General features: G+C 41.2%; 1 protein-coding gene across 1 annotated transcript in view; it reads left to right on the top strand.

Moving 5' to 3' along the window:
- Nucleotides 1-25,703, top strand: part of PTPRQ (protein tyrosine phosphatase receptor type Q) — a 160,971-nt gene that overhangs the window by 108,837 nt on the left and 26,431 nt on the right. Inside the window, exons 28-35 of the mRNA XM_026648947.2 lie at nt 1,802-1,988; nt 8,545-8,789; nt 10,178-10,244; nt 10,936-11,094; nt 11,856-12,078; nt 12,660-12,733; nt 18,067-18,166; nt 19,064-19,192. Of these exons, the coding sequence (XP_026504732.1) occupies nt 1,802-1,988; nt 8,545-8,789; nt 10,178-10,244; nt 10,936-11,094; nt 11,856-12,078; nt 12,660-12,733; nt 18,067-18,166; nt 19,064-19,192 (1,184 nt within the window). The remainder of the gene's footprint in view (nt 1-1,801; nt 1,989-8,544; nt 8,790-10,177; nt 10,245-10,935; nt 11,095-11,855; nt 12,079-12,659; nt 12,734-18,066; nt 18,167-19,063; nt 19,193-25,703) is intronic.

Raw genomic sequence — 25,703 nt, forward strand, 5'->3', positions numbered from 1 at the left:
CCATACTTTTTCTCATTCTTTGTTTTCATTGAAAGTATTTGTGGAGTAAAGGACTACCCAAAATCAGTAAAGGAGACAAAATTGGACCATAAGGCTTTTGGGGAGAGTAAAAATAAAGAAAAGTTTAATGATCCTGTATTAAAACAATTGTATTTACAGCTCTCTTGTAAATATTTAAATGCCATATAACTGATAGTAAAATATGAAAAAGTACCTCATCTCTTGATGGTCATCCCAGGAAACGAATGTCTGTTTAGTGCATCAGAAACTTTAGTTAAGGTTAACCCTCAGTGGGGATAGAGGCACATCTTTCAAAGAAAAAGTGTGCTTGAATGATCCTAATGTTTTAGCAGCTGCATTTAATACAAATTTCACCCAGTGGGAAAACTACTGTACAGATACCTAATTTTCCTTCAAATTACACATCGAAGGAACAATAATGAAAACATCATTTAAAAATGTTATAATAGTGGGAATAGACCATAAGGAGGGGGCTTAATAAAATGTTGTTTGATTATCTACTAGAAGAGCTTCCTTTTCCACTTATCTACTTTTTCATATGATGTTTAATTAAAATGTCACAGCTAAATAAAATTAAATAGATTTGTGCATTTATGTACCAATGCCAGTTTTGGGAAACAAACTATGTATTGATCCTTAGGGAACGATCCAGCAAATACTTGTTCACATTAGTACATTTACACACATGAGAAGTCCCATTGACCTCAGTGGGGCTATTTGTGGGTCTAATGATGACCTGTGGTTTGTGCCTACACAAGGGAGCAAAGGGCATAAGGCAGTCTTCTTATTTCTCTGCCCAAGCTACCCAAGTTGCAAGTCCCAGTGCACAGGAGAGAACAGTCTCTATGGAGTTGCTACTCCCCCTCCTGTACAGATGGGCATGGGCAGGAGTTGGTGGAGCCTTGACTCTTCCCCTTCAACATGTCAGCAGAGCTGGCACAGAGAGGGAAGGAAGTTGCCACAGGCAGTGGGCTGGTGCACTTGCTTCCCTGCAAAGCAAGAGGAAATCTAGGACCAAATTGTGACTCTTTGAGTCACCGTTCAGTCCCTGGTCTGCTCCTCCAGCAGTCATCCTGTGCACTGCCCTTCACACAAGGCTCATGAGAACTCCATCTTCTGGATCTCTGTCAGCAAACTGAATCAGGAACATACGGCTTTGCAGGGTTGGGCTTTTGAAAATTGGCACTTATACAAGTGAAACAGCATTTTTGTTTAAATGTGCCCAATTGACTATCCAAATGTGGGGTTTGGCCATCCTGCTAATGCATCCACATTTGTCACTTGATTGAGTTTTTAGGCTAAGACAGGGTGTCTAGCTGCCCTGCTCTTGAAGGAGACCTGGGAAAGAACTGTGGCTCTCTGAGCTCCTTTCTTGCTCACTAGGAGAAGTAACTTTAGTTTAGCCCTTTACTAGGTTCAGCTGAATTTCCTCTTCCCACCAGCATAGCTCCCCAGGTCCATGTTCTACCCATCCCCTCCCCACAGGCTTGCTTGGTGGAGGAGGGCATCTGACATACCATCCATTTCCTCTGCCCCCAGGCCTGGAGTTGTGATGAGGGGAATGATAATGTGGTTCCACATGGGTGGGGTGGGGGGGTGTTTCTTATTCTGCTTACTCCCTTGTGCTGCAATTCGGTCTTGTTAATTGGGGTCCTTGTATATTTCTGTGTGTATGTAGGTAATAATTATAAATAAAATACACTATATGAGTAGCATGATTTCATTGTTGTGAATTTAATGTACTCTTTTTGTGGTATTTATTTATTTATTTATTTAATAGGTAGATAGTGATGATTATAAAGCTTCATTCCTCAAGACAAATTACGAGGGTAAAACCCTGGAAATTTCAGATTTAAAATCATTCACAAGATATTCTGTAGTAGTCACTGCTTTTACAGGAGATGTAAATGCTGCACGTATTGAAGGCAAGTCTAGTACTTCAGTAATTGTCTCCACATTTGAGGCAGGTGAGTGTTTTTTGTGTTTTTAACTTAAACATCACTGTTTTTTTTCTTGAAACCTATCCAGTAAAGAAAATGTAAATTCTGAATACCAGCTACACTTTCAATACATCTTTAGATTTTGCTCTCACAATAAAGCTGTGTAAATTCCCCTTGATATTAAAGTGTGGTTGTAGACAACAAGTGACAGTAAAAATAAATGCTGCTAATACTTAGCACATACCGTCCATCGATCTCAAAGTGCTTTACAGAGGTGGGTAATCATTATGCCTGTTTAACATTTGAGTAAGAGTGATGCACAGCTAAACAAGGAGGCCAGAGGGAGGCTGTAGTGGACAGAAATCAATCTAATGTCAGGGCAATACTGTACACTTTAAAGGGATACTCTGATTTAAGGAACAGACTGCCTCGGCAGACAAGCCATGGACCATGAAGATAGGTCTTTAAATTTCCAAATTTTCAGAGTCAACTTCTTGACTGTAACCTCACTTTTAAAAATACCTTGTTTCTTTTCTCAAGCATGTATGCTGTGTTTATTATGATCATTTATGTACTGTAAATGTCACAGTTCTTAATCTCTTCTTTTCTAATGAAGGAAAACCCATCAGGGCTGCCCGGGGGGGAGGGGGAGGCAAGTGGGGCAATTTGCCCTGGGCCCCAGGCCCCACAGGGGCCCCCACGGGAATATAGTATTCTATAGTATTGCAACTTTTTTTAATGGAAGGGGCTCCCGAAATTGCTTTGCCCCGGGCCCCCTGAATCCTCTGGGCAGCCCTGAAACCCATATCGATGTATGGACCTATTTTGGACATTGTTGTGTTCTGATCAAATGAATGGTGCACTGTAGAGCGCATGGCACAGTTAGCAATTATGTGCAAGAATCAAAAGGCTAATTTAAAGATTTACTTTTTGGTGATAATGCACCTACATGAATGATAGAATAATAGTCCAGGAATAAGAATTAGTGTGATTAGCTTCATAACAAGGCCAAGTGCTGCCGCTGGATTTTCATACTCAAGCTTTTTATGTGGTATCTGAGTGAGTTTAAGGCTTGGAGGAGGGCTAGCTGACAGGCTCAATCCAGAGAAGACTGAGTTGATATCTGTGGGCTGGGAAGCAAGCAGAGATTATATCTGACCCCTTGATTGAGGTGTGCTTGCCTTTGGTTACTTGAGTTCACAATTTGGGGTCGTGTTAGATCCCTGGCTGCTCAGGAAGCATGAGTAGGCAAAACAACTTCTTTTCTATCTGTGTCTGGAAAGAGAGGTACAGCCTTTTCTTTTAGACAGAGCAGTTGGTTAAATGATCATTGCTTTTGCACCTTGAGAATAAACTACTTGAATAAATGTGTTTTATAAAGGGCTACCTTAGGATCATTGGGAAAGAGCATGATAAATGTGCTCTGAGATCTGCTTCTGCTACCAGTAAATTTCTGGATGGAATTTAAAGTGCTGGTTTCACTATAAAACACTAAGGCCTGGTCTACACTACAATCTTAAATTGACATAAACTGGGTTAAATCAATCTAATAATGTATGTGTCAACACTGCCGAGTCCCTTCCACCAATCTAAGTGGCCTGTAAAGTCGACTTCTGTACTCCACCTCCACGAGAGGCATAGTGCTTGATTCGACATCCATGGGTCGACATGGGGATAGTGTAGACACTGCGTTGTGTAATTCGAATGGAGGGCACTTTCAACTCCACTGCACGTCAGCTAGGTACACAGGAAACAGCCAGTCCCCTGTTAAAGCCCCGAGAACATTTGAATTTTCATTACCTGTTTGCTTAGTGTGGAGAGCTCACCAGCACAGCTGATCATGGAGACTCAAGGCCGCAAATTGGCCAGCATGGAGTACACGGGAGGTGGTGGATCTTATTGCTGTGTGGGGAGAAGAGTCTGCAGGCAGAGCTCTGATCCAGCAGAAGAAATGCTGACATATATGCCAAGATCGTGCGGGGCATGGAGGAGAAGGGCTATACCAGGAACACGCAGCAGTGCCGTGAAAATAAAAGAGCTTCAGCAAGTATACCAGAAGACAAGGGAGGCGAACAGTCATTCTGGTTCTGCCCCACAGACGTGCCACTTTTATGAGGAGCTGCATGCGATTCTCGGCGGCAACGCCACCACTACCTCAAAATACTTCATGGATACCTCCCAGGAGCCCCGGGCGACCGATAGCAACAACGAGGAGGACATTGTTGACAAAGAGGAGAAGAGGCAGGCAAGTGGAGGATCCATTCTCCCCGACAGCCAAGAACCGTTTTTAACCCCAGAGCCCATCCCCTCACAGGACCAGTTGGTGGCGGAGTGTGATGCTGGGGAAGGCACTTCTAGTGAGTACTCATTTCCAATCAAACTGTAGGGATTACATGCTATTATTTTTTATGTTTAATTTGAACGAAAAAGTAGGTGTAGTGGGTATCGGTGGCCACTCCAGCTATGCAGAGGGTGCTCTCTGAAAAAGACTGTTTATGTGCACGGGGATGGCCCGGGAATCCTCCATGGAGATCTCTAGGAAGCGTTCATGGAGGTACTCTGCAATCCTTTGCAGAAGGTTTCTGGGAAGGACTGCTTTATTTCATCCACCAAGGTGGGATGCTTTCCTGTGCCACTCCAGTATTAACTCTACTGGCATCATTGCAGCACACAGCATTGCAGCATAAGGACTAGGTCTGCACCCAGACGCTTGCAGCATCTGCTCCCTTGCTGCCTCTGTTACCCTCAGGAGAGTGATATCGCATAAGGTCACCTAAGGAAAACAGGGGAAGTTTTCAATGCTAGCCCTTAAACTGCAAACAATTCAACAAGTAATCTGCCCCCCATTTGGTGAAATATGGGTCACACAACCACATTTTCCCAAATGGCCCATGGTTCTGGTTGGAAGGGATCACCATGTATTGCAAGCAGCATTGAAAAAATAAGGGGGGGTGGCGGTTTCCTGTTTGTCTCCCTTCCCCCCGACCCGGTGCCGCTTTTGTAACAAACAAACAATTTGGGGGACTTTACACTGGTGCCTGTCCTCAAGCACCATCCAGGTTGCTAGGGGAAAGGGGGCTTTTCTCAAGTTCCAACCTGTGATCCCAAGGATGTCTTCACAAAAGCAGCAGCATAAAACCCCTCACCCCATGCCTCATGGCCTTACTCACCAGGGCTGGAGTGGCAAACCGACCCTTGTAATAGCCAGCGATTACATTTTGTCTTGCATGGAAGTGTATTGAGGGGTGATTTTTTTATTTAAAAAATTAACCTTGCACCAGAAACAATGTATGCACTGTCAGTGCTACCCTTGTGCTTTGCATTCCTTGCAGCCGAAACCTTGTCTGTCAGCGCATCCTCCACACCGGGACACAGGCGCCGACTTTCTAATGTGCCGGGGTGTGCTCAACGCCTGGCTCTGCCCCAGACCCCGCCCTCATGTCACCCCTTCCTCTAAGGCCATGCCCCCCCACCTCTTACCGCCCCCGCTCCACCTCCGCCCCACCTCTTCCCGTCCCCGCTCCGTCCCCTCCCCCCCAGAGCACCACGTCCTCGCTCCTCCCTCTCCCTCCCAAAGCCTCCTGCATGCCACAAAACAGCTGATTGCGGCAGGCAGGAGGTGTGGGGAGAGAGGGGGAGGTGCTGATCAGTGGGGCCTGCCAGTGGGTGGCAAACACTGGGGAGCAGCGAGGGAGCTGATAGGGGAGCTGCTGATGGGTGCTCAGTACCCACCATTTTTTCCCCCTGGGTGCTCCAGCCCCAGAGAACCCAGGGAGTCGGCACCAGGACAGAGACTTTCCCAGATTAGAAGGCAGAAAAAGAAGACTCAGGAGGACATGTTCAATGAGTTAATGCATGCCTCCGAGAGTGACAAGATGGAGCTCAGAGCATGGAGGATTATACTGTCCGAGAACCTGGACATGGACACGGAGGACAGGAGAACATGCAGGGAACAAGAGTGTGCCATGCAGGAGAAGATTCTGCAGATTATGAAGGAGCAATAAGACATGTTGAGGCATCTGGTTGAGGTTCAAGAAAGGCAGCTGGATGCTAGTCCCTCTGCAGCCTATGCTGAACCTACTGCCTATCGCCCAGTTCTACATCCTCCTCCCCTAAACGTCCTATGAGGCGGAGGAGAGGGGGAGTTCGTTATCCCTTGCACTCCACACCAGGGGAGGGTACAAGGACCAGAAGGCGCCCATTCCCACACCTTTGATTGTTACTGCAGTGCATCTGTAAGCAAGCTGTCCTTGTTTCTCCCCCCACAGTGTTATCAGCCCTTTTGCCCTAGGTTATCTTACTTTTCCTTGCTGTCTCTATGTGTTTGTGTGCATAATAAAACTTAATGGATTGAGGAGAAAAGGCTCTTTATTCATTCAACACACGGTGGTTGGTGGGGGTGGAGTTTACAGGGGAGAAAATGCAATGGAGGGGACAGTTTAGTAAGGAACACCATAGATATGTGTCATATTACTCTGGCTCATTGCTGAAACTGGTTTTGAAAGCCTCACGGAGACGCAGAGCCCCTCAATGTGCTCTTCTTATTGCCCTGGTGTCTGGCTGCTCAAAATTGGCTGCAAGGTGATCTGCCTCAACCCCTCCGCCCCAGAGGAAACTTTTCTCCCCTTGTTTCACAGATATTATGGAGCACACAGCAGGCAGCAATAACAATGGGGATTTTGCTTTCACTGAGGTCTAACCTAGTAAGCAAACTGTGCCAGTGACCTTTTAAACATCCAAAGTCACGTTCCACCACAATTCTACACTTGCTCAGCCTATGGTTGAACTGGTCCTTACTGCTGTCCAGGCTGCCTGTGTATGGCTTCATGAGCCATGGGAGCAAGGGATAGTCTGGGTCTCCCAGGATCACGATTGGCATTTCAACATCACCAATGGTTATTTTGCAGTCTGGAAAGAAAATCCCTGCTTGCAGCTTTCTGAACAGACTGTGTTCCTAAAGATGCATGCACCTTTCCCAACCAGCCCACATTGATGTCAGTGAAATGGCCCCTTTCGGTTTATGTACTCTTTGGCAAGGTGGTCTGGTGCCAAGATAGGGATATGTGTTCTGTCTATCGCCCCATTGCAGTTAGGGAACCCCATCGCAGCAAAACCATCCACTATGTCCTGCATGTTGCCCAGAGTCACTATCCTTCTTAGCAGAAATCTGTTAATGGCCCTGCAAACTTGGATCACAACAGATCCCACGGTAGATTTACCCACTCCAAATTGATGCCCCACTGACCGGTAGCAGTGTGGCATTGCAAGTTTCCACAGAACTATCGCCACTTGCTTCTCCACTGTCAGAGCAGCTCTAATTTTAGTATTGCTGCACTTCGGGGGTGGGGAAAGCTTTTCACACAGTTCCTGGAAAGTGACCTTATGCATTCTAGTTCTGCAGCCACTGCTCGTCATCCCATAGCTGCATAACGATGCACCAGTCAGTGCTTGTTTCCCAGACCCAGAAATGGCACTCAATTGTGTCAAAGTGATGCGTGACTGTCACCAGCAACTGCGAATTGCTCCGTTCTGACTTCCAGCAGGGCTGCTAGCGTGGCATCACATTGTTTCACATGGCTGCTCCTGTATCAGCTGTGTAAATACTACAGGATAAGGCATGAGGTGTTTGTAATGCTCACAGCACCAGTGTGCAGCTGAGCGGGTCCGTGCTTATCTTGCCATGGCGTCTGCGTGGGTGACCCAGGCTTACGAAAAAAGGCTTCGTTTGTTTGCTGTTGATTTCAGGAAGGGAGGGACAGAGGGAGGGAGGTAAGTGCATCATGGAAGGCTAATGCCATGTTCCCATAACCATCCGTGCTAATGTTTTGGTCCCATAAGGCATTGCAAACCCAACCCAAAATTCCACTCGGCTACATGCACTGTGGGATAGCTACCCACAGTTCAGTGCTCCGTTCAAGCCCACTAGAGAGGATGCACTCTTCCGACACAATGAGCTAGTGTGGACACACAAGATCGACTTGCTTAAATCAGAGGCTCAGTGTCGACATAAAGTCGGCTTAACTTTGTAGTGTCGACATGGCCTATGTACTGTATGTTTGGGCATCAGTTAATGGAAAGACTGCTCCTCTCCTTGGGCAATGCTGTGTCAGCTGTGAGCAGCGGAGGCTCTTGATATAACAGTCCCCTTGGTTAAAAGTAGTGAGGGTGGTTGGTGCTGGCAGAGTGTTTTTAGAAAGGGATCCCCAACTCTGACACCTCTCCCCATGGTCTAACAAAACAAGGATTTGTTACATTCAGAGCATACTTCAAGGCTGATGCTTTCCATGGGGCTTTCCAGGAAGCAGTGGATTTAGAGATGAGGGTGGTTACTTATGATCTGATGCTAATTATGGTGGGCTTCTAATCATTATGTTTGCTATTTGTGAGATTAATATTATAATATTTGCACAGGCACTTAGTGGTTGGGATAATAGTTTTTAATTAAACAAATTAAATAGCAGTGATATAATCCTGGTGTCCAAAAGATTATTTTTTCTTAAACCTTTCTGTATTTTAATCTATAAATAAATAATAACAGTAATAAATTCCAATTCAAAGTGAATTTCTGAAATATTTCCTTTAGTGCCTAAAGACCCACCTAACAACGTAACATTTCAGAAGATACCAGATGAAGTAACAAAATTCCAAGTGACGTTTGTGCCATCATCTGAACCCAATGGAAATATTCAAGTATATCAAGCCATGATTTACAAAGAAGATGACCCTGCTGTTTTCCAGATTCATAATCTAAGTGTCATTGACAAAACAAATAAATCGGTCACTGCAGTGATAGAGGGGCTAAAAGGAGGACATACGTATAATGTCATTGTAAGGTTTAATACAATTTTCTGTCTTTGATGTCAACAGATTTGCCTAATTAAGGAGTGCAGGCCTAAGCCCAGAATATGGTTTTGTTCCCTGGCATTGTAACCAAGGGTATAAAGTGCATGGGGAAAATCAGTAGTAAATGAAGACACTTAGCATCTCACCGGTGGTAGCTAGCACCTTGTAGGACTAGATCCTAGATCACCAGGCCAGTCTTTGGCACATCACTTTCAACTACAACATTTTGTTCTATCTTTTGATACCCAAGGTCTTCTTCTGTTTTGTATTGTTTTTTGTTTCAGCCTCAAGGCCCAATCCTTCAAGCAGTAACTACAGATGAATCTTGATTACTGCTTGTAGTCCCACCATTAAAGCAATCAGGGATTAGGACAGGAGGGGAGGAGAACCAAGAGTAAAAATCCTCCTGGAAATAATTGTTCGGAGATTGGATTTGTTTCCCCACCCCCTTTGTTTTAACTATGTTACACCAGGGACTGAAATATTGTTTTCCTTGGGATTTTAGAGATGAGTGGAGTGAATGGCATAAAGAATGACCTAGGAAGGTACTGGAGAGAGTCCCTCTGGAAATTATTATTATTATTTTTTAGAGTAAATCTACTCCGTTTCTGATTTCGCCAATATCAAAGGAGTTTGGAAGAATAAACAAATTAGGCCAAATTCTTCTTTCAGTTGCACTGGTGTAAATCCAAAGAATCTCAGGTATAACTGAAGGCAGGATTTGGTCCACTGGTATGTAGTTTAAAAAAATGTAGGAGAATCAGATAATAGTATCCAATTTACTTTTGTATATTGTCTTTCATACAAAAGTACTGCAAAATGCTTCATGATGCTTTCAAGCTTTACACACAGATAGAATTATTTTAATCATAATTTATCATACAGGTAGCATCTATATATGCAGAGGGACAGGAGTCAAGAGGGATATAAAGACCATGTTACAGGAGAAAAACTAAGAGGCTCAGGGAATTGGATTTCATGATAGGCTAGGAAAATGAGATAAGTCTTGAATTTGGATTTAAAGAGAGTCAGGGAATGAGTTAGAGGTAGAGAGACATGTTAGTGTAATAGTGTGTTCCCGAGAGTACAAGGGAATGGAGCTAGAGATAAATTAGTAGGGAAATTTTAATACATATTTTAAATAATGTTGCTCCATATATTCATAAATTAAGGTTCTAGTTCCATCTTGAATTAGAAAAACATGAATGACAATCTCAAGGTTTATGGTATCACTGAAACCCTTCAGTCTTGTCATGTTATGTATATATAAAATTGCAGGATTCATTATTCCTTTAAAAAGTATATATTTAGCTTTTGCTGATTTAAGTTTAACACAAATGTTCAATAAAATAAAGTGTTCATTTCTTTTTAAGGTGTATGCAATAAATGGTGCTGGTGCAGGGCCAAAAATCCAACTAAAAATAACTATGGATATTAAAGGTATGCATAATAAAATGCTTTTTTGCTGAGATCCCTATAAGCTTTAAAGAAATTACTGTAAATTTGTGCATATATATGTGTGTCCCTCCTGTCCATTGCCTAGAAGAATGAGCATAAGGCTGAGAGCCTTGAATGCCTGAGTTCTATTCCTGCCTCTGCTACAGATTAATGATATTTGGTACTTACATAGTACCTTGCTGATATTGAATTGTACCATACACTATAATTAGCACCAATAAAACAGTGGGAGTACTTATGGAATAAGGTACTACTCAATGTGAAAAAGATTATCAGAATTTACCATTTTACAAATATTTAGTTATGTCTCACCATGACATTTAGAAATAGACTATAGAACCATATGTACTTATACCTTACTACATCCATGAGAAGCAAATAAAATCATTGTTCCCATTTCGCAGATAGAAAAACTGAGGCTCAGATTTTTTTTTTTAAATGGTGTTCTTTCTTTGTCAAACCAGTCACTTGGACTCTGATCCTGCAAAGGGGGAAATCTGTGAGGGCAGACTCTCACCCTCTCAAGGACCCCATTGCAGGATTGAGGCCTTAATTAGGACATTAGGCTGTCCACCAAAATGTCCCAAATAAGAGGATTACATGCTTGAACTAAGTGATTTTAATTAATAAATTAGAAAGCAAAACATTTTGGCTTGTCTTTGTTTAAAAACAGAACCACCAAGACCTAATAAGAAACCAACACCAGTTTTTGATACTAGCGGGACACTACTTGTTACTGCTACAACAATTACTATCAGAATGCCAGTATGCTACTATAATGATGATCATGGACCTATCAAGAAGATACAAGTTCTTGTTGCAGAAGCAGGAGGTAGAGAAAGCTATTATGTTCTTTTGGTAATTGTTCATACTTTTTAGTTTCTTGCATTTGACCTATTACTCTGTTCCCTTATTGCCTTTATTGGGTGATGCAGAATTAATGTTGGGAGACATTTGGCCAGTTACTGCAGCAATTGTAATACTCCCAGGAGTCATTCATGTGATACCTCTGTGCTACTATTCCTTGCTCCAAAGCTGAAGCATTATCTGCATGCTGTAAACTGGATTCAGGGAACCTGCCCAAGGCATTCACCCTTTTCAGCTGACAAATAGTGCTGTTGGTGGTTTAAGTCGCCCATACACTATTTTTCGTTATCTTTTTCAGGGTTTATCCGTTTTCTTTGTTCATGATTGTCTTTAAAAAATAACTCATGCGGTATCTGTGAAATTAAAATATCTGAAAGTTCCATTTAGCAGTTTTTCCTTCTGTAGCCATTTTGTTGCTGTTAGAAGAATGCAGCCATGATAACATTACTGTTTTACTGCAGGAATGAGTCATGTAAATTTCTTTCGGGCAGTACGGGTCAAATTCTGAAATGATGAGCTTTTGCTAATGAACATTTGCTCATATGAGTAGTCCCATGGGACTAGTGTATACCATTCATACTTTTGAAAAATGGTCACTTATTGAGGTGTTTAAATGGGAGCTATTGGGTGCTAAGCACTTCTGAAAATAGAACCATTGGTTTACCTTCTTTAACTGCAATCTGTTTAGGATATAAATGATTTATAATTAATTTCTTCTGACAATAGTTCAGCATGATGGAAATGTTACTAAGTGGTATGATGCCTACTTCAAAAAACCCAGGCCATATTTTACAAATGAAGGCTTTCCAAACCCACCCTGTACAGAAGGAAAGGAAGGACTGAGTGGCAAAGAAGATATGTATGTTATAGGTGCTGATACTACATGCATGATACCTGGGAGTGAAGATAAAATCTGCAACGGCCCCCTAAAACCAAGAAAGCAGTACTTGTAAGTATACGATTCAAGTTCTATGTCAATGTTTGAGCAATAAAAATGTTTAAACAAAAATATGCATGTATATGAGTGACAATCAGACAAAATGCAAAGGTAATATATTTTTAAAGCCCATTTAAGAAAAGGCGAGGTCTAACGTGATTTCACAAGACTTCACAAGAAAACATAGGCACATTGGGACTTTCTGTATGAAGTGGTTTTAAATCTTCATATACTTAATTTTTTTTTTTTTTTTTTTTTTTTTTTTTTTTTAAATTTTAATAATTTTAATTTTTTTTTTTTTTTTTTTTTTACTGGACTGTAAATGTGAGAGAACTGACAGGTAGTTTTTTTTGTTGTTTTAGTAACATAAGATTGTTCTTCCTGAATTCAGCAAGTCTAAGTACTATCCATTTCATGCATCTACAGTATACTTTTAACATGCTGATATTAGGATTCTTAAATTATATGGTGTATACTGATTGCATATAATTTTCCCCCAAAATGAAGAATAATTACTAGTTCTTCACTGAATGAATGATTTTAAAACTTGTATGTAAATATTTGATTCCTGACTTTACTTAATTATTTTACAGATTTAAGTTCAGAGCAACAAATGTTAAAGGCCAGTTTACAGATTCAGACTATTCTGACCCTGTCAAAACTTTAGGTAAGGAGAATTTAATTTATTAAAGACATTTTAATACTTCAAAAGCATCTGATAAGTTATGAAATTGCTCCCTCTCCTTTTTACCAGATCATTCTCTTTTAAGTTAATAACTACAACTTTTGGTGGGCCTAGCTTAACCTCAAGAGTGCACAGTCTCGAAATCCATTCCTCCCACAGGATGCCCTGCAAAGCCGGGCCACGGTAGCTGCATGATCTTCTTCATGAGTCTCAGCTGTGATCCATTCCTTCCTCTGGCAGCCATCCTATGGACATGATCCCTTGATCCTTCAGGTTCAAACAAAATAAAGAACTTTTATCAATCGTAAACTGGCTGGCAAGGTTCTGCTTAAACCAATGCTGTTCTAACGTAGAACCTAGACAATTCTGGATGTCACTAACCAATGGCATAATTGTTGTTGGAACCCCAAACCGCACATAGCTGCTGCAGCAGCTGCACTGATCCTGAGGGAGTGAGATTCAAACTTCTTTGGGCAGATCCCTTGAAATTGATAGGTTTCTTTAACAAAATAGTAAACCGATACTTAGGAAACTACCATCCCTTGGAAAAGGGAACCCAAACAAGCTGTAGAAGTCCCCAGATAATAGCAGAGGGCTGCTGCTGGGCATATTTCCTCCTCTGTCCACTCATCTTGTGCCCTCTGAGATCCCCAGCCCACCTGATCTGTCTTAGAAAATGAAGTGTCACATTTATTACCCCCATCTGCATATTGGAAGTACCCAAATGCTAGTGCCCAACCTGAATGGTCTATTTCCCTGAACCTGAATGCTCAAAAAACATAAAAATAAGCAACTACAGATGCTGCTTTCTGCCTTAGAAATCTCTGACATTCAAAGTCATTGAAGCAAATACTCTGAAGGGTCAGCATGATAGGGCACTATGAAAGGAGTCAATTGCAACCCCTCCTTTCCCCTTCTAGATACCTGTGCACCAGAAACCCCCTGAATGGCTTAAAGAAACCATCGGGGCAAGCACAGAATGAAATGCATTACAGGCAAATACTGTAGTTAATTATAGTCCCTACTGTACTTGCACTATTGAAAATTGCACCACTTGCTCCTCTGGCATGTGTCACAATTGGACAAGACCTGGTTGCCCTTACTATGACATGAAATCAGAAAAAACAGCACTGTAAATTCTCTAAATCCTAGGGTTTCCTGATCTCTTTTTCAGTGCCAATACTACCTTGTGCCAAGGTTCCACAGGAATGATGGCATCACAGCTGGCTCTTGCCTGGCCAAATCAAGCAGGCATAATAATTAGTTTTTAGCAGGAGTTCCTCACTTACACAAAACTGCACAATAGATTTTAGTATATAATCTCCTCTCAACTATTTTGTGAATACCACTATTCTAATCTGAAAGAGCTTGGGAGTCATTTAGTCATAGCTATACCACAAAGGATGCATCCACACTAGGAAAAAAGGTAGGGGGTTCACTATGTTTTAGCTAACACGTGGTGACCATTGTGGTAAAATCTTAGTGTGGACAAGGCAGTTTGTAGTTTTCACCTGTTAGCAGTGGCAGTAAACAATTGGGGGGATCCTAGGGTTTACCTCCACCTGCTAACTCTCAGTGATTCTCAAACTTTGGTGACCCCTTTGAAATAGCAAACCTCTGAGTGCGACCCCTCTTATAAACTAAAAACATTTTTTTATATATTTAACACCATTATAAATGCTGGGTGCAAAGCGGGGTTTGGGGTGGAGGCTGACAGCTCGTGACCCCCCCATGTAATAACCTTGTGATCCCCAAGGGGTCCTGACCCCCAGTTTGAGAACCCCTGTGCTAACACGTGAAAACTACAAACTGCCTTGTCCACACCAGATTTTTAACGTGTTTGTTACCATGTGTTAGTTTATGCTTGGTAAAAACAAAACAAAGCAAAAACACTTTTTCATAGTGACGTCAAGGCCACAGAGAGATGACACAATCACAATGTGACATTTGCATTAACCTATTGCCTCTTTTTGTGAATCAGTATAATTATGTATTGATGTGACAGCAGATCAAAATCATTTTGCAACACAATGTCATTTGTTGCTATGACTCTATTTTGTCTCTCTCCCACTACTGCGCCACCTCCACATCCTCTCCCCTGCTCCAAACCTCTTCCTGGCTGCTAGGAGGAAGAAAGTTTCTCCACTGTGGAGGGTTGTGGAAGAGCAAGACAGGATTCCGGGAACTCTAATTCATTTACTTAGCACTCATCAGCAGCTCTGTTTGAGCTTGTCTTGACCAGATTTTTTTTTTTTTACTTTGAATTAATTGATTGGCAACTAACTCAAGATAGTCAACATCTTTGTGAAAGCTAGTGTGGAGAAGAACTGTGTGGAATTTTTTGCCAAAACATTTTTTTGATGAAAAATGCAGCTCTGGATCGACGGTTAACATTTTGTGAATTCGTGTCAAAGTTGGAAATTGTTTCAGTCAGTTTTTTTAATTGAAATGTATCATTTCAACATTTCTGAATTAAATCATTTAGAATTTTTCAATTCAAAAAAACTTTTCCTTTCAAAATGTTCTTCAATTTTATTTAAAAAATTGAAAAACATTTTTAAAAAATTGAAAATGAAACAAAACATTTCTTTCAGTTTCAACAGAACAATTTTTTCATGAGTTTTTGGTTCACTGAACATTTTGAACAAATTTCATTGATCTGAAATATTTTTTTTTTTTTAATTTTTCAGTCTGGCCAGCAAGACAAAAAAATCTGTTATTCACACAGCTGTACTCTGGACATTCCCCAATCATTTGTTCCAGGCTACTCATATTTGTAGTTTACCTGAGGGTTCAGCCAATGCTGGTAGTGTCTACACTAGCCATTACAAAGGTATTAATTATCTCAAGTTAATTAACAAACAATTAGCTTAAGGTAAAGTCTAGTGCAGACAAACCCAAAGAGCATCTGTGAAGAACTGCACATGTGGCTAGAGAGCCAAAGGTTTAATATTACTGCTTTACAGTATTTTTATTAGTGATATAAATAAGCAAATGCTAGAAGCAAAACAGATTTTATATTACTGTTCCAAAACTTTGGTATGGGACCTGATACCCTTTTGACCCAAGAGGTTCACCATTGTACAGGGTTTTGCAGATTGTTTCCATTAGAAGGAGAATTAGATGATGGACTCAGGTATTTCTGTGATGCAATCCTGTTAATTCACAAAGAATGTATGAAATCCTGTTTCCGTGAATACAGTAGGAATTGAACAACAGGAGACAGTTTTTTTGCGCACAGTTCCAAGCCTCTTTCCAGCCAGCACTTTGTTCAAAAAGCCCTCTCTTGGCTTTCTCTGAGGGATGTCTACACAGCAACTAGACACCTGCGGCTGGCCCATACCACCTGACTCAGCCTCACAGGGCTTGGGCTGGCAGGCCTTTTCATTGCTGTGTAAACTTCTGGGATCGGGCTGGAGCCCAGTCTCTGGGACCCTCCCACCCTGCAGGATCCTAGAGCTTAGGCTCCAGCCCAAGCCCAGACGTTTACACAGCAGTGAAACAGCCACGCAGCCCTGCCCTGTGAGCCCGAGTTGGCTGTCTAGTTGCTGTATAGACATACCCACAGAGTCATGCTGCAAGTGCTTCTCTTGCTGTTTTCCTGGCTTTCTTGCTTCTCTCTGCTTGTTCTCTGACTGCTCCTCGATACTTCTGGTTGCTTCTGCTCATACACACAGCCCTCCACCAAACAGTGCTAGCCACCTGTACATTCAATTCCTAGCTAGCCCCATCAGCCCACATAGCTCAGCTTCTGACTGGCCTTGCATGGGCCTGTGTTTTGGCCAGTGACTCCTGTTGTTTCATCTTGCTCCAAGAAGAAGCTAAACTGTTGCTTACATTTATCCTGAATGAAGGGCATCTATCAAACCCACCAGCATCAATGAGGTTTCATCCAATCTCCATCATAACTGGTGCCATGAAGGAGAATTACATGTTTATCTCAAGAAGATAATATTCCCTGTGCAGTTACCATCAGTTAAATACAACCAGATATACTAAGTAATAACTTTCAATCTGCATTACAGAAGAAGTTGCCAACCTGTGGGTCATAATCTGCAGGAGCTGGCTGGTTCCATGGTGCTAGTTCTTTGTTTTCAACTGCTAAATTGCATTAAAAGGAAGCTAAAATTACATTAAATACTTTCCTCATATTCATTTTCCGTGTAAGCAACTGCTGGTAGCTTCTTATATGATTGCAAATAAGAGGAGAGGTGGCTGTGGAATTGCAAATGGGTGTGGAAATGAGCCACAAACACAATTTTTCTAATAAATTTTTCTGGTCCACACTATTTAAAGAGGTGAGGACCCCAACGCCAACATATTTGATAATTTATTAAAATTGCTACAGTCTTGTAAAATATTAGCTGACATTTGAAAACTGAGACAAAAACTCTGTGCACATGATGCAGTTACTGGTATGCTGTTTTATGTACAGTAGACGTTAATCCTCAAGAAGTTTTTAATAAACAATGGTGTCTATTTAACATTCAGTGAATGCCTTAATATTGTGTATCTAAGACCACTAATATCTGGGAATTTTCATATAAAGTGTTGCTGGATTAGTTTCAAATATTCAACAAGCCACATCCTCTCTGGGTGTAAATTGATGTGGCTTCATTGCCATAAATGCCTCCTATTTTACTAAGTCTTCAGAATGAAATACCTGGAACTCGATTTTCTTTGAGAGGCCCATGGGATGAAGGCAGAGGGACCACGAAGCTCAGTGAGATTGGTCTCACCAAGTTTCTAGGTAATCAATAGGTTGGGAAGGTTTGTAGAGTAGACAAGGAGAGCTGCTTCCCAGTCTCATGGATCCTGGGGCTCCACAGGTAAGGGAAGGCCTACCCCCATGAAAGCGGAGTGTTTCCACGGGGAAGACAGAACAGACTCATCCATGCTACTTTACTGGGCTACCCTTTAAGCATGGCCTTGTGCAGTGATCTATTGTGTTGTCACAAGGTGCATGGTGGCAGCTGCAGAGGAGGACCCAGCAGGAGTTAATGCCGCTTGGGTTTACATGGTTTCAGCCGCTGGTGAGGTTGCAGCTGGTCCTCTGCTCAACCCACTCTCAGTCCCACTTCTAAAATCCTGTGATGTCCAGACACTGCTGAGCTTTGGCAGAAGAGCTCCTACTCACTGCCAGGAAAAAGGGAGCACAGGGCTCCCTCATCCAACTCTGCCTTCTCCCACCCTCACCCAAGAAATGTGCTGGTTTTGATTCCCTTGTGTTTGCAAAAGTAGTCAAAGGACAATCCAGTCTTCAGATATTTGTTCTTCAAATGTTCAATCCCAGTATTGCCCACTTTCTGTTGCAGGTGAGGGACTGTCAGAAAGAGCTGTAGAAATAATACTTGCAGTTACCTTGTGTATACTTTCCATAATTCTTCTTGTGGTGGCAATCTATGCTTTTGCAAGGTAAGACTTCTTTGTATATACAACACTACACATTATTTTTCATCTGTATGCAAATATGTCTTTACATATAGAAGAAATAAATCCTATACATAGAACCATATGCAACCAGCCTGATACCTTAAATTATGTTGCATTTTAATACCATTTTTTATCATATAGAAACTTACTATCATCCATTACAGAGGGTGAGCAGCTTGATTTGAAGTCAGCCAGTCAAAGTCTGTTCTCAGTGACACTGGTGAAATTCCAGAGTAGTTCCATTGAAGTGAATGGAGCTAGTCTGGAATTACACCTGTATTTGAGAAATCAGAAATCTGATGCTAGGTGAGGTAACCTATAGCATGCATAGATGCCTAGTTGAAGAAGTAGGCAAACTGCTGCATGAATGACATTCATTCGCTCACTAGCCACAGGTGCTATGCTGCCACTGCTAGTTCACTAGGGCATTGAAGGAAAATAAGAAATGGAGGTCAAGAGTTTACACAGGAGTTAAGTATACGGGCTTGATTCTCTTTTCACACACATTTTACACTAGTATAACTCAATTGTATTCAGTTGAATTACTTCTGGTTTACACTAGTGAAAATGAGAGGAAAATCAGGTCCAAGTAGTAATAATTTCTGGGGCAAACTTTCTCCATTGTCAGAATTTTGCCAGTAAAATGGGGCTAAAATGCATGCTGACAAAAATGTTCAAAGAGATGGGTAAAATGTTACTGGTTTTGCTGTTATCATCACAGAATGAAAAATGGAAGTATCGTTTTTTTAGAGCTTCTCTACTCCTAGTTCTATGAAAGGCTGAATCTATCCTTCTATCCTGCTAATTCACATGTAATTAATAAATCATTTGAATATTCTTTTTCATTCACTCTCAACTTTGTTATGATCTTTGGTTTAGAATCCGACAAAAGCAAAAAGAGGGAGGCACCTACTCCCCGCGGGATGCAGAAATTATTGACACTAAATTCAAACTGGATCAGTTGATCACAGTGGCAGACCTGGAACTGAAGGATGAGAGATTTACTCGGTAAGAATACTCCTTAGGCGAAGCAGTAGTCTGTAGCCATGACCCCTTTCTGACCTTTGCTTGTTTGGAAGTGTTTGTGGTGTTATTTACACAGGCCACTAAGATCCTCTTTCAAAGGATGCCCTCCATCCTCCAGACACCTCTGACTAGTGTGTAGAATATTACTTAATCTTCACATCTTTTATAATAAGATAAAGATCTAAGTTACAATAAGATAAAGCTCTAAGTGCAAATCATCCTTTAATTCTGATGGCAAAAGGAGCTGCATTTTTTAAACATGGGAAATTGTTCAGTATTTTGATGGCTCACTATTTTCTGTGGATTGCAAACTTATAAACATCCCAAAAGAACCAAACCCTTAAACCGTGTCTTTTTCAGCTCAATCAGTAACAACATAGTCATTGTTTAATTGACATTTAGAAAATGTTTTAGCACAAGGGGACCTATTTTGCAGCTGAGTTTCTCTGGAACATGAAAACACTCTGGCCACACCCATACACCCAGGCCCTGGAGAAGCATGTGGTAGCCTTAGGCCACTCAGCTGGCAGATTTCCTTGGTTTTCACAGAGTGCCAGAGACTCTTTCCCCATGTATTGTTTGGAAGGGAAGCGGTACTGTGTTCCTTTTGGTAGTCAGAAATTGCCACATTATTCCACGGATAGATATCATGAAAATTCTAAACAGTGGGCTATGACTGAATTAGCAAATGATGGATAAATATTATTGACATGGCTGTATTTTCCCTACTCTGTCACACAGCACATAGAATGGGAAGCACTGTGGCAGGCAATCTCCTTAAAGATTGGAAGCCTAAGATTACCTTGCCCTAGGAGTTAAGCACCCTACTGTTGCAGACTATGGGTAGCTTGAAGAAGCCTGTAACTATTGACCTGTTTGTTTTGAATGTTTTATGGCTATGTGTATGGTGCAAAAAAGGATTATTGCATTATAAAGCTGTTCAAATGTGTGCATTCAAGAGTGGCCACTTACAGCACATGGTCAAACATACTGAGAATCCTCTGGTGCAAATGAATGCAATGCATCCTGTGTGGACATTGTGCCACATTTTGTTTAGATAATATAGTCTAATACCCATTAACAGTAATGGAGATGTTCACTTTCAACAGACAGACACAATCCTTTGCACTTTTGTAGCTGTAAACCAGATAAATGTCCCTGTCCATTAATTTGAGAAGTTTCCTACAGCGTATACATTTGAAAATTGCTAGCAAAATAGAACAATATCATTTTTGTTTGTGTACTAAATTATTAATGGATTTTACTTCCAGATACTCCTCATTTTTCTTTAGACGCAAGGAGATATTTGTCATCCAGTAAGTTATTGAACTGTTGAAGAGACCTGGTGTGATTTCCATAATGTTGTGTAACTTGTGTGCTACTATACTTTGTTGATCTTTGTCCAAAGTAAATAATTTTGCAACGTGTGTTCTTGGTAATGAAAATGAAATTAGTATTAGCAACTTATATTATTATATGGTAATGCTAATGACAAATGATTGTATTTGTCAACATGTCATCTTTGATCTCAGTGATTAATGTTAAGACACTATAAGTCTGCAACTATTTTAAAACAAAGGAGAGCTATTTTTAACAGAAATTATGTCAGGCTCACCTCAGCAGACATACAAAAAGTAGACAGCACAATTAGAGTGCATGTACCAATTGGAGTTCAAAACTGGGCCTTACACTTTTCTTCAAGAGTTAGAATTTGCATATTCTGGAGAAATCCTTTTGTTTCTCCTCAGCTGCCTGTTGTACTGTCCATGCTACCAGAAAGCATCCCATTAAGATCTCAGCAAAAATTCCAGGGGGTCAAATCCCATGTTACATGGGAGAATTCCACTTTACCACTGCTCTGTCTAAATTATGACCAATTTGGATTTATACAACATCAAACCCTGCAGGTTAGGCTACAAAATTGTAATATTTCATATTTATGTGCAGTTTGTTAAGTGATTTATACACGGCAAGGACTTTACTGAGCAGTAATTCAGCAGTTTTAGTTACCCTACCAATTACTTTATTTTGAGGCACTTTCACTTTCTGGCTCTGATATAATAAGAGTGATATGGAATGTAAAGGTGTCATGTTAGCATGTTAAATTCTTATGCTACATGCTGATGATTACACTGAGACCATCACAAATGAATTGCACGTTCAAAATATAGCACTACTTCCTATTTCTGCACTTCCTCACTGTCATGAGTTGGTTCAATTATTACATGCATAGAGTCAATTGCCCAGCCACAGCTTTTCAAATAGTGAGGGAATACTTAGCAAGTTACTGCCAGATTCTAGATCATCTGTGCCATCTAAGCAGCATAAATGAGCCTGTTTGGGGAAGGAATCTGTCCAAATGTATCATTTCCTGCTTATCCTATATCATGTGAAGCACTAAAAACGGTGTTCTGTAACTGGCTAGCTAAGTATTCCCTCACCATGGGGGAAATTTTAGTTGATGTACAGTCAGTTCCTGCATCAACCACCTATCCCCACTCTTCCCTCCCCCACATTTCTGTGTAGGGGTGTGTTGCACAACACAGTGCTCTGCAAGTTGTCAGCTGGCTTACCATACATCATTTGATGTAAGTTAGCATAGAAGATTATTTGGCTCAGATAGTCAGGAACATGCGGAACAGGTCCACATAATAAGTAGGACAGGGTGAGAAGTGGTTTTCCCATCTTGTGAAAATTTCCAAGATTTCAAAACTTTTTCCCACCCAGAATTGGGCCAAAAAGTCAAAATCTCAAAAAAAAATTGTGAACCAACAAACTGAAAAAAAAAATTGGTTTTGGCAAATCAAAGTATTTCATTTCATTTTCAACCTTTTCAAAAACATTTTTAATATTAATTAAGTAACATTTCATAACAAAGTTGTTTCAAACAAATAAAAAACCAAAGAAAAAAAACCCAAACCTTTTCAACAAGCAGTTTAGGTTTAGACGAATAAACATTTTTCTGAAAAAAAAAGTTGCCTCAGAAAAGTTTCTGACTATCTCTAACACCAACTCACTAATATCTGATACATATGTGCCAGATTCTTGCAACTTGCTGGAAGGGAATAATTGCTAAAATACTAACATGAGAGAGTAGTGGAGACACGTTAATCTCCTTAGGTGATATGAGGCAGGCAAGAACTGAACAGATCAAGGATTGTTTAAATCAAATCAAGCCCATCTATCTAGGTAGAAACATGGAATGGATTCACCAAGCACATGTACACCTGTGATTATATCAATTCCTGTTTATTGCAGCCTCTCACAACCTGGCCAAATCCACTTATCTGGATGCATACCAATCTGCTGTGAGTGGAACCAACCTCCAGATCCTATGTGCTTTTAAACCCCCTGGGTCTGGCTAGTGACTGGTCATTGTTCATAGCTCTGGGTCTGACACCCTACTTGGGCAGTGGGACTCTCTAGTCCAGCTGCCTTAGACCCCAAAACGAGTGTCACAGTCCTCCTGAGCCCCCAGTTGCTTATACACATTCCCTCAGTGTTCCACTTTATTGTGGGTGCTTTGAACTTCTTGATTAACTCCTTCAGGGACAACATGGCAGGCAAGCAAGGAATGCAGACTTAGCAAAGGAATTTCATAACCACAGGCATTTTACTCTTGGAAGCACTTGAAGTCCCACTTAAATATAATCTCTGACCCTTTTGGTCATTTATCCAGGCTGAGAAACTCCACTCCAGCTCCCATCCAAACTCCCATGTAGAGAGTTCATTGTTCTTGTGGATGGATTTGGTAGTGGAGCGACATTTAGAGTTGATGGCACTCGATTTCTCTGTACCAGCTTCTCAGGAGGAGCCCAAGGAACAAAATGGCATTCACAAACAAGATGGCATTTACAATTTGACACAGACATATCCCCAATTTATCACACAGACCGTGTAGCATTTTCTCATAATCAACACTGTCATGATCTACAGTCCAGTTAAAGGGACAGATTCTCTCTTCATTTACAGTCCCTGCACATGTCTGTGATGTAAAGAGGCTGTAAACCTGGTGAAAATGGGCCTTAGGGAATACTACCATCCCTTGCACCTCCTGGCATGGAGGTATGCCAGGCATTTTCTGAGGAAAGGAGAAGACATGGCCTGAGAATATTGTGCTGTAGCTATTCTTGGTTGCAGAAGGGCCCTGAGGGGCTGTTACAACTGAGTGTAAATTATAGTACCCATGAGGCACAGTCAAGAATAGAGCAGATCCAGGGGTAGCTTAAAGCCACCATTGTCCCATCCTTACTCCTCCATTTCTGCACAGGAACAGAGAATCTGGCCTACAAAGAATTATTTTATTTGTTTACCAGTAGATACAATATTACTGGTTCTGGCAGTATTCTTCATTATACATGTAGGGATTACCTACTTAAACTAATAAAATCTTGTTTATCTACCAGTAAAAAGATTAAAAACAAAATATTTTAACTGCACCCACCGTCCATGCAAACCATATGTAAGAGGAGTGTGAGCATCAGGGCTATGAGATCTGCTGAGGCATCCACTGAAAGTACTGTATGAACATTGCACATTCAAAGGATGTTCTACCCAACAATGCCTCATATGATAGCTACCTTATGTGTGGCAGCCACCTTGCCACAACTGACATTGGCACACAACTCACACAGAATGATCTAGACACTACAAATATGCAACAAAAGGCCATTTCTCCACCCACAAAGTACCTGGCTGACATTTACCCAGACAGATTGGATTGACAGGAGTAGGTTATGGTTTTAAGTCCCTGTCTGTACTGATGTGTGCATAAGTCAGGAGGGTCTTCATATTAGCAGCAGTTCCTGGATGCATTGTGCCTGAAGCAGATACAATGCTTTGTGACGTGATGGGGGGACATACATACAACAGCAGCATCTGTCATATCCTTTAAAAGATATGGGGCACACTCTCCCTTTCCCCATGCCAGCCCAGCTCTTCTGTGGATGGGGTTGAGGGGTGCTATCATGGCCCCTGCATGCCCCCTATAGAGGTTCTAGTGCAACTGTCAGTGCTACATTCCCTCAGTTTAGTGTACCAAGGACCAAGATTTTGCCTGGCCACTGTACAGTTGAAGGGAATGGGCCTGGTATCCTCTCCCTATCGCCCTTGATCACTCGTGAAGGGTTAAGCCCTATGTAGGTCTCAATTAACTTTTTAAAAATTAGTTCCTCGGTTATTCCTAGCAAGTGTCAATGGTGCTTATGAATTAAGCCTTTAGTCTACATATTCATTTCTGTAGTTTTCCATTTGGACAAAGTTGTATTTCCCTATAGATTTCAACTGATTGACCCAGAGAGAAAGCTGAGTCTGTGTGACTATATGGTCTTCAGTTACCATTGCCAACACAAATCAAAAGTAATCTGAGTGGGATTCAGATTTTTGATAGACTTCAAAAACTCCCATATGTGAAAAAATACACTGTTTAAAAAGAAAATCTGATTTAAAGCAACAACGTGTTCTTTAGCTTAGAGAATGCTTTACTTCCCCCCCTTTAAATGGAAATGTTAAATTATCCTGTTGAAGTAGGGGAAGTTGTACTTTACAGTCTGAGTATGAGTTGTACTTTTCATGATCTGATGATATTTGCATCATGATGTTTCATACAGAAGACTGGAAAGTGAGTGAAGCTGCGCTGTTGGCAGACTACTGTTTGTACATTAAAAAATACTGTAAGAAGATAAAACTGTTACCTCTTATCACAATGTTTCATTTTAGAAATATTGAGAAAAATATGCTGCATTTTTAAACCCCTGAAAGTTTGCAACCAAGCATCATTGTGCTATGCAAAACTCCATTGAGCTATTTTGGATGAGAACACTCATCATGGCACAGTTCACTCATTGTAAAGCTCCTTATACAACAAGGTTTCAAAAGCCTCAGATCGCGCATCTAAATCCACATATGGGTACTAAATGGCCTGATTTTCACAGGTGCTGAGCCCCTCTGTATCACCCCTGTAGGGAGTTGTGAAAGCTTAGTACTTCTGAAAATCAGACCCTTCATGTAGGTGTCTAATTATGGAGGTAAGTGTCAAACTTTAGGCACCCAATTAGCCCAACTACTTAAAAAACATTTAGTGCTTGTGAAAGGTGCCAGATGACCAGCACTGAACATAGAAATCTTCTGGTTAGTAACACATACGTGAGCTAGAAGGAAGCACATTTTGTCTCCATGCCTATTCAGTGCTTGACTTCCCTTGTTGCACTGCCAATGAGAGTGCAAAGGATGTTGGTGATGGTCCTGTCTCAATGTTCTTGGCTGTAGGGTTCACTATATCTTGACCACAAAGGCGCTAAGTGTCATATTCTGAATGCTCATGTGATGTGTAAATTGAATGTCAAATCCCAAACGACAGAACTACCAGTGCAGTAAGTTATTAAACAGAAGCAGTTTCAGGGGAGTGAAGACAACAGAATCTCAGAAATTATTGGGATGTCGATTGGGATGTGACTTTTATTCCGTTGCTCCAAGGGGGAGACAGGGAATTCAA

Source organism: Terrapene carolina, unplaced genomic scaffold (genome assembly GCF_002925995.2).
Source record: "Terrapene carolina triunguis isolate 2854851 unplaced genomic scaffold, T_m_triunguis-2.0 Scaffold68, whole genome shotgun sequence".
NCBI lineage: Eukaryota > Metazoa > Chordata > Testudines > Emydidae > Terrapene > Terrapene triunguis.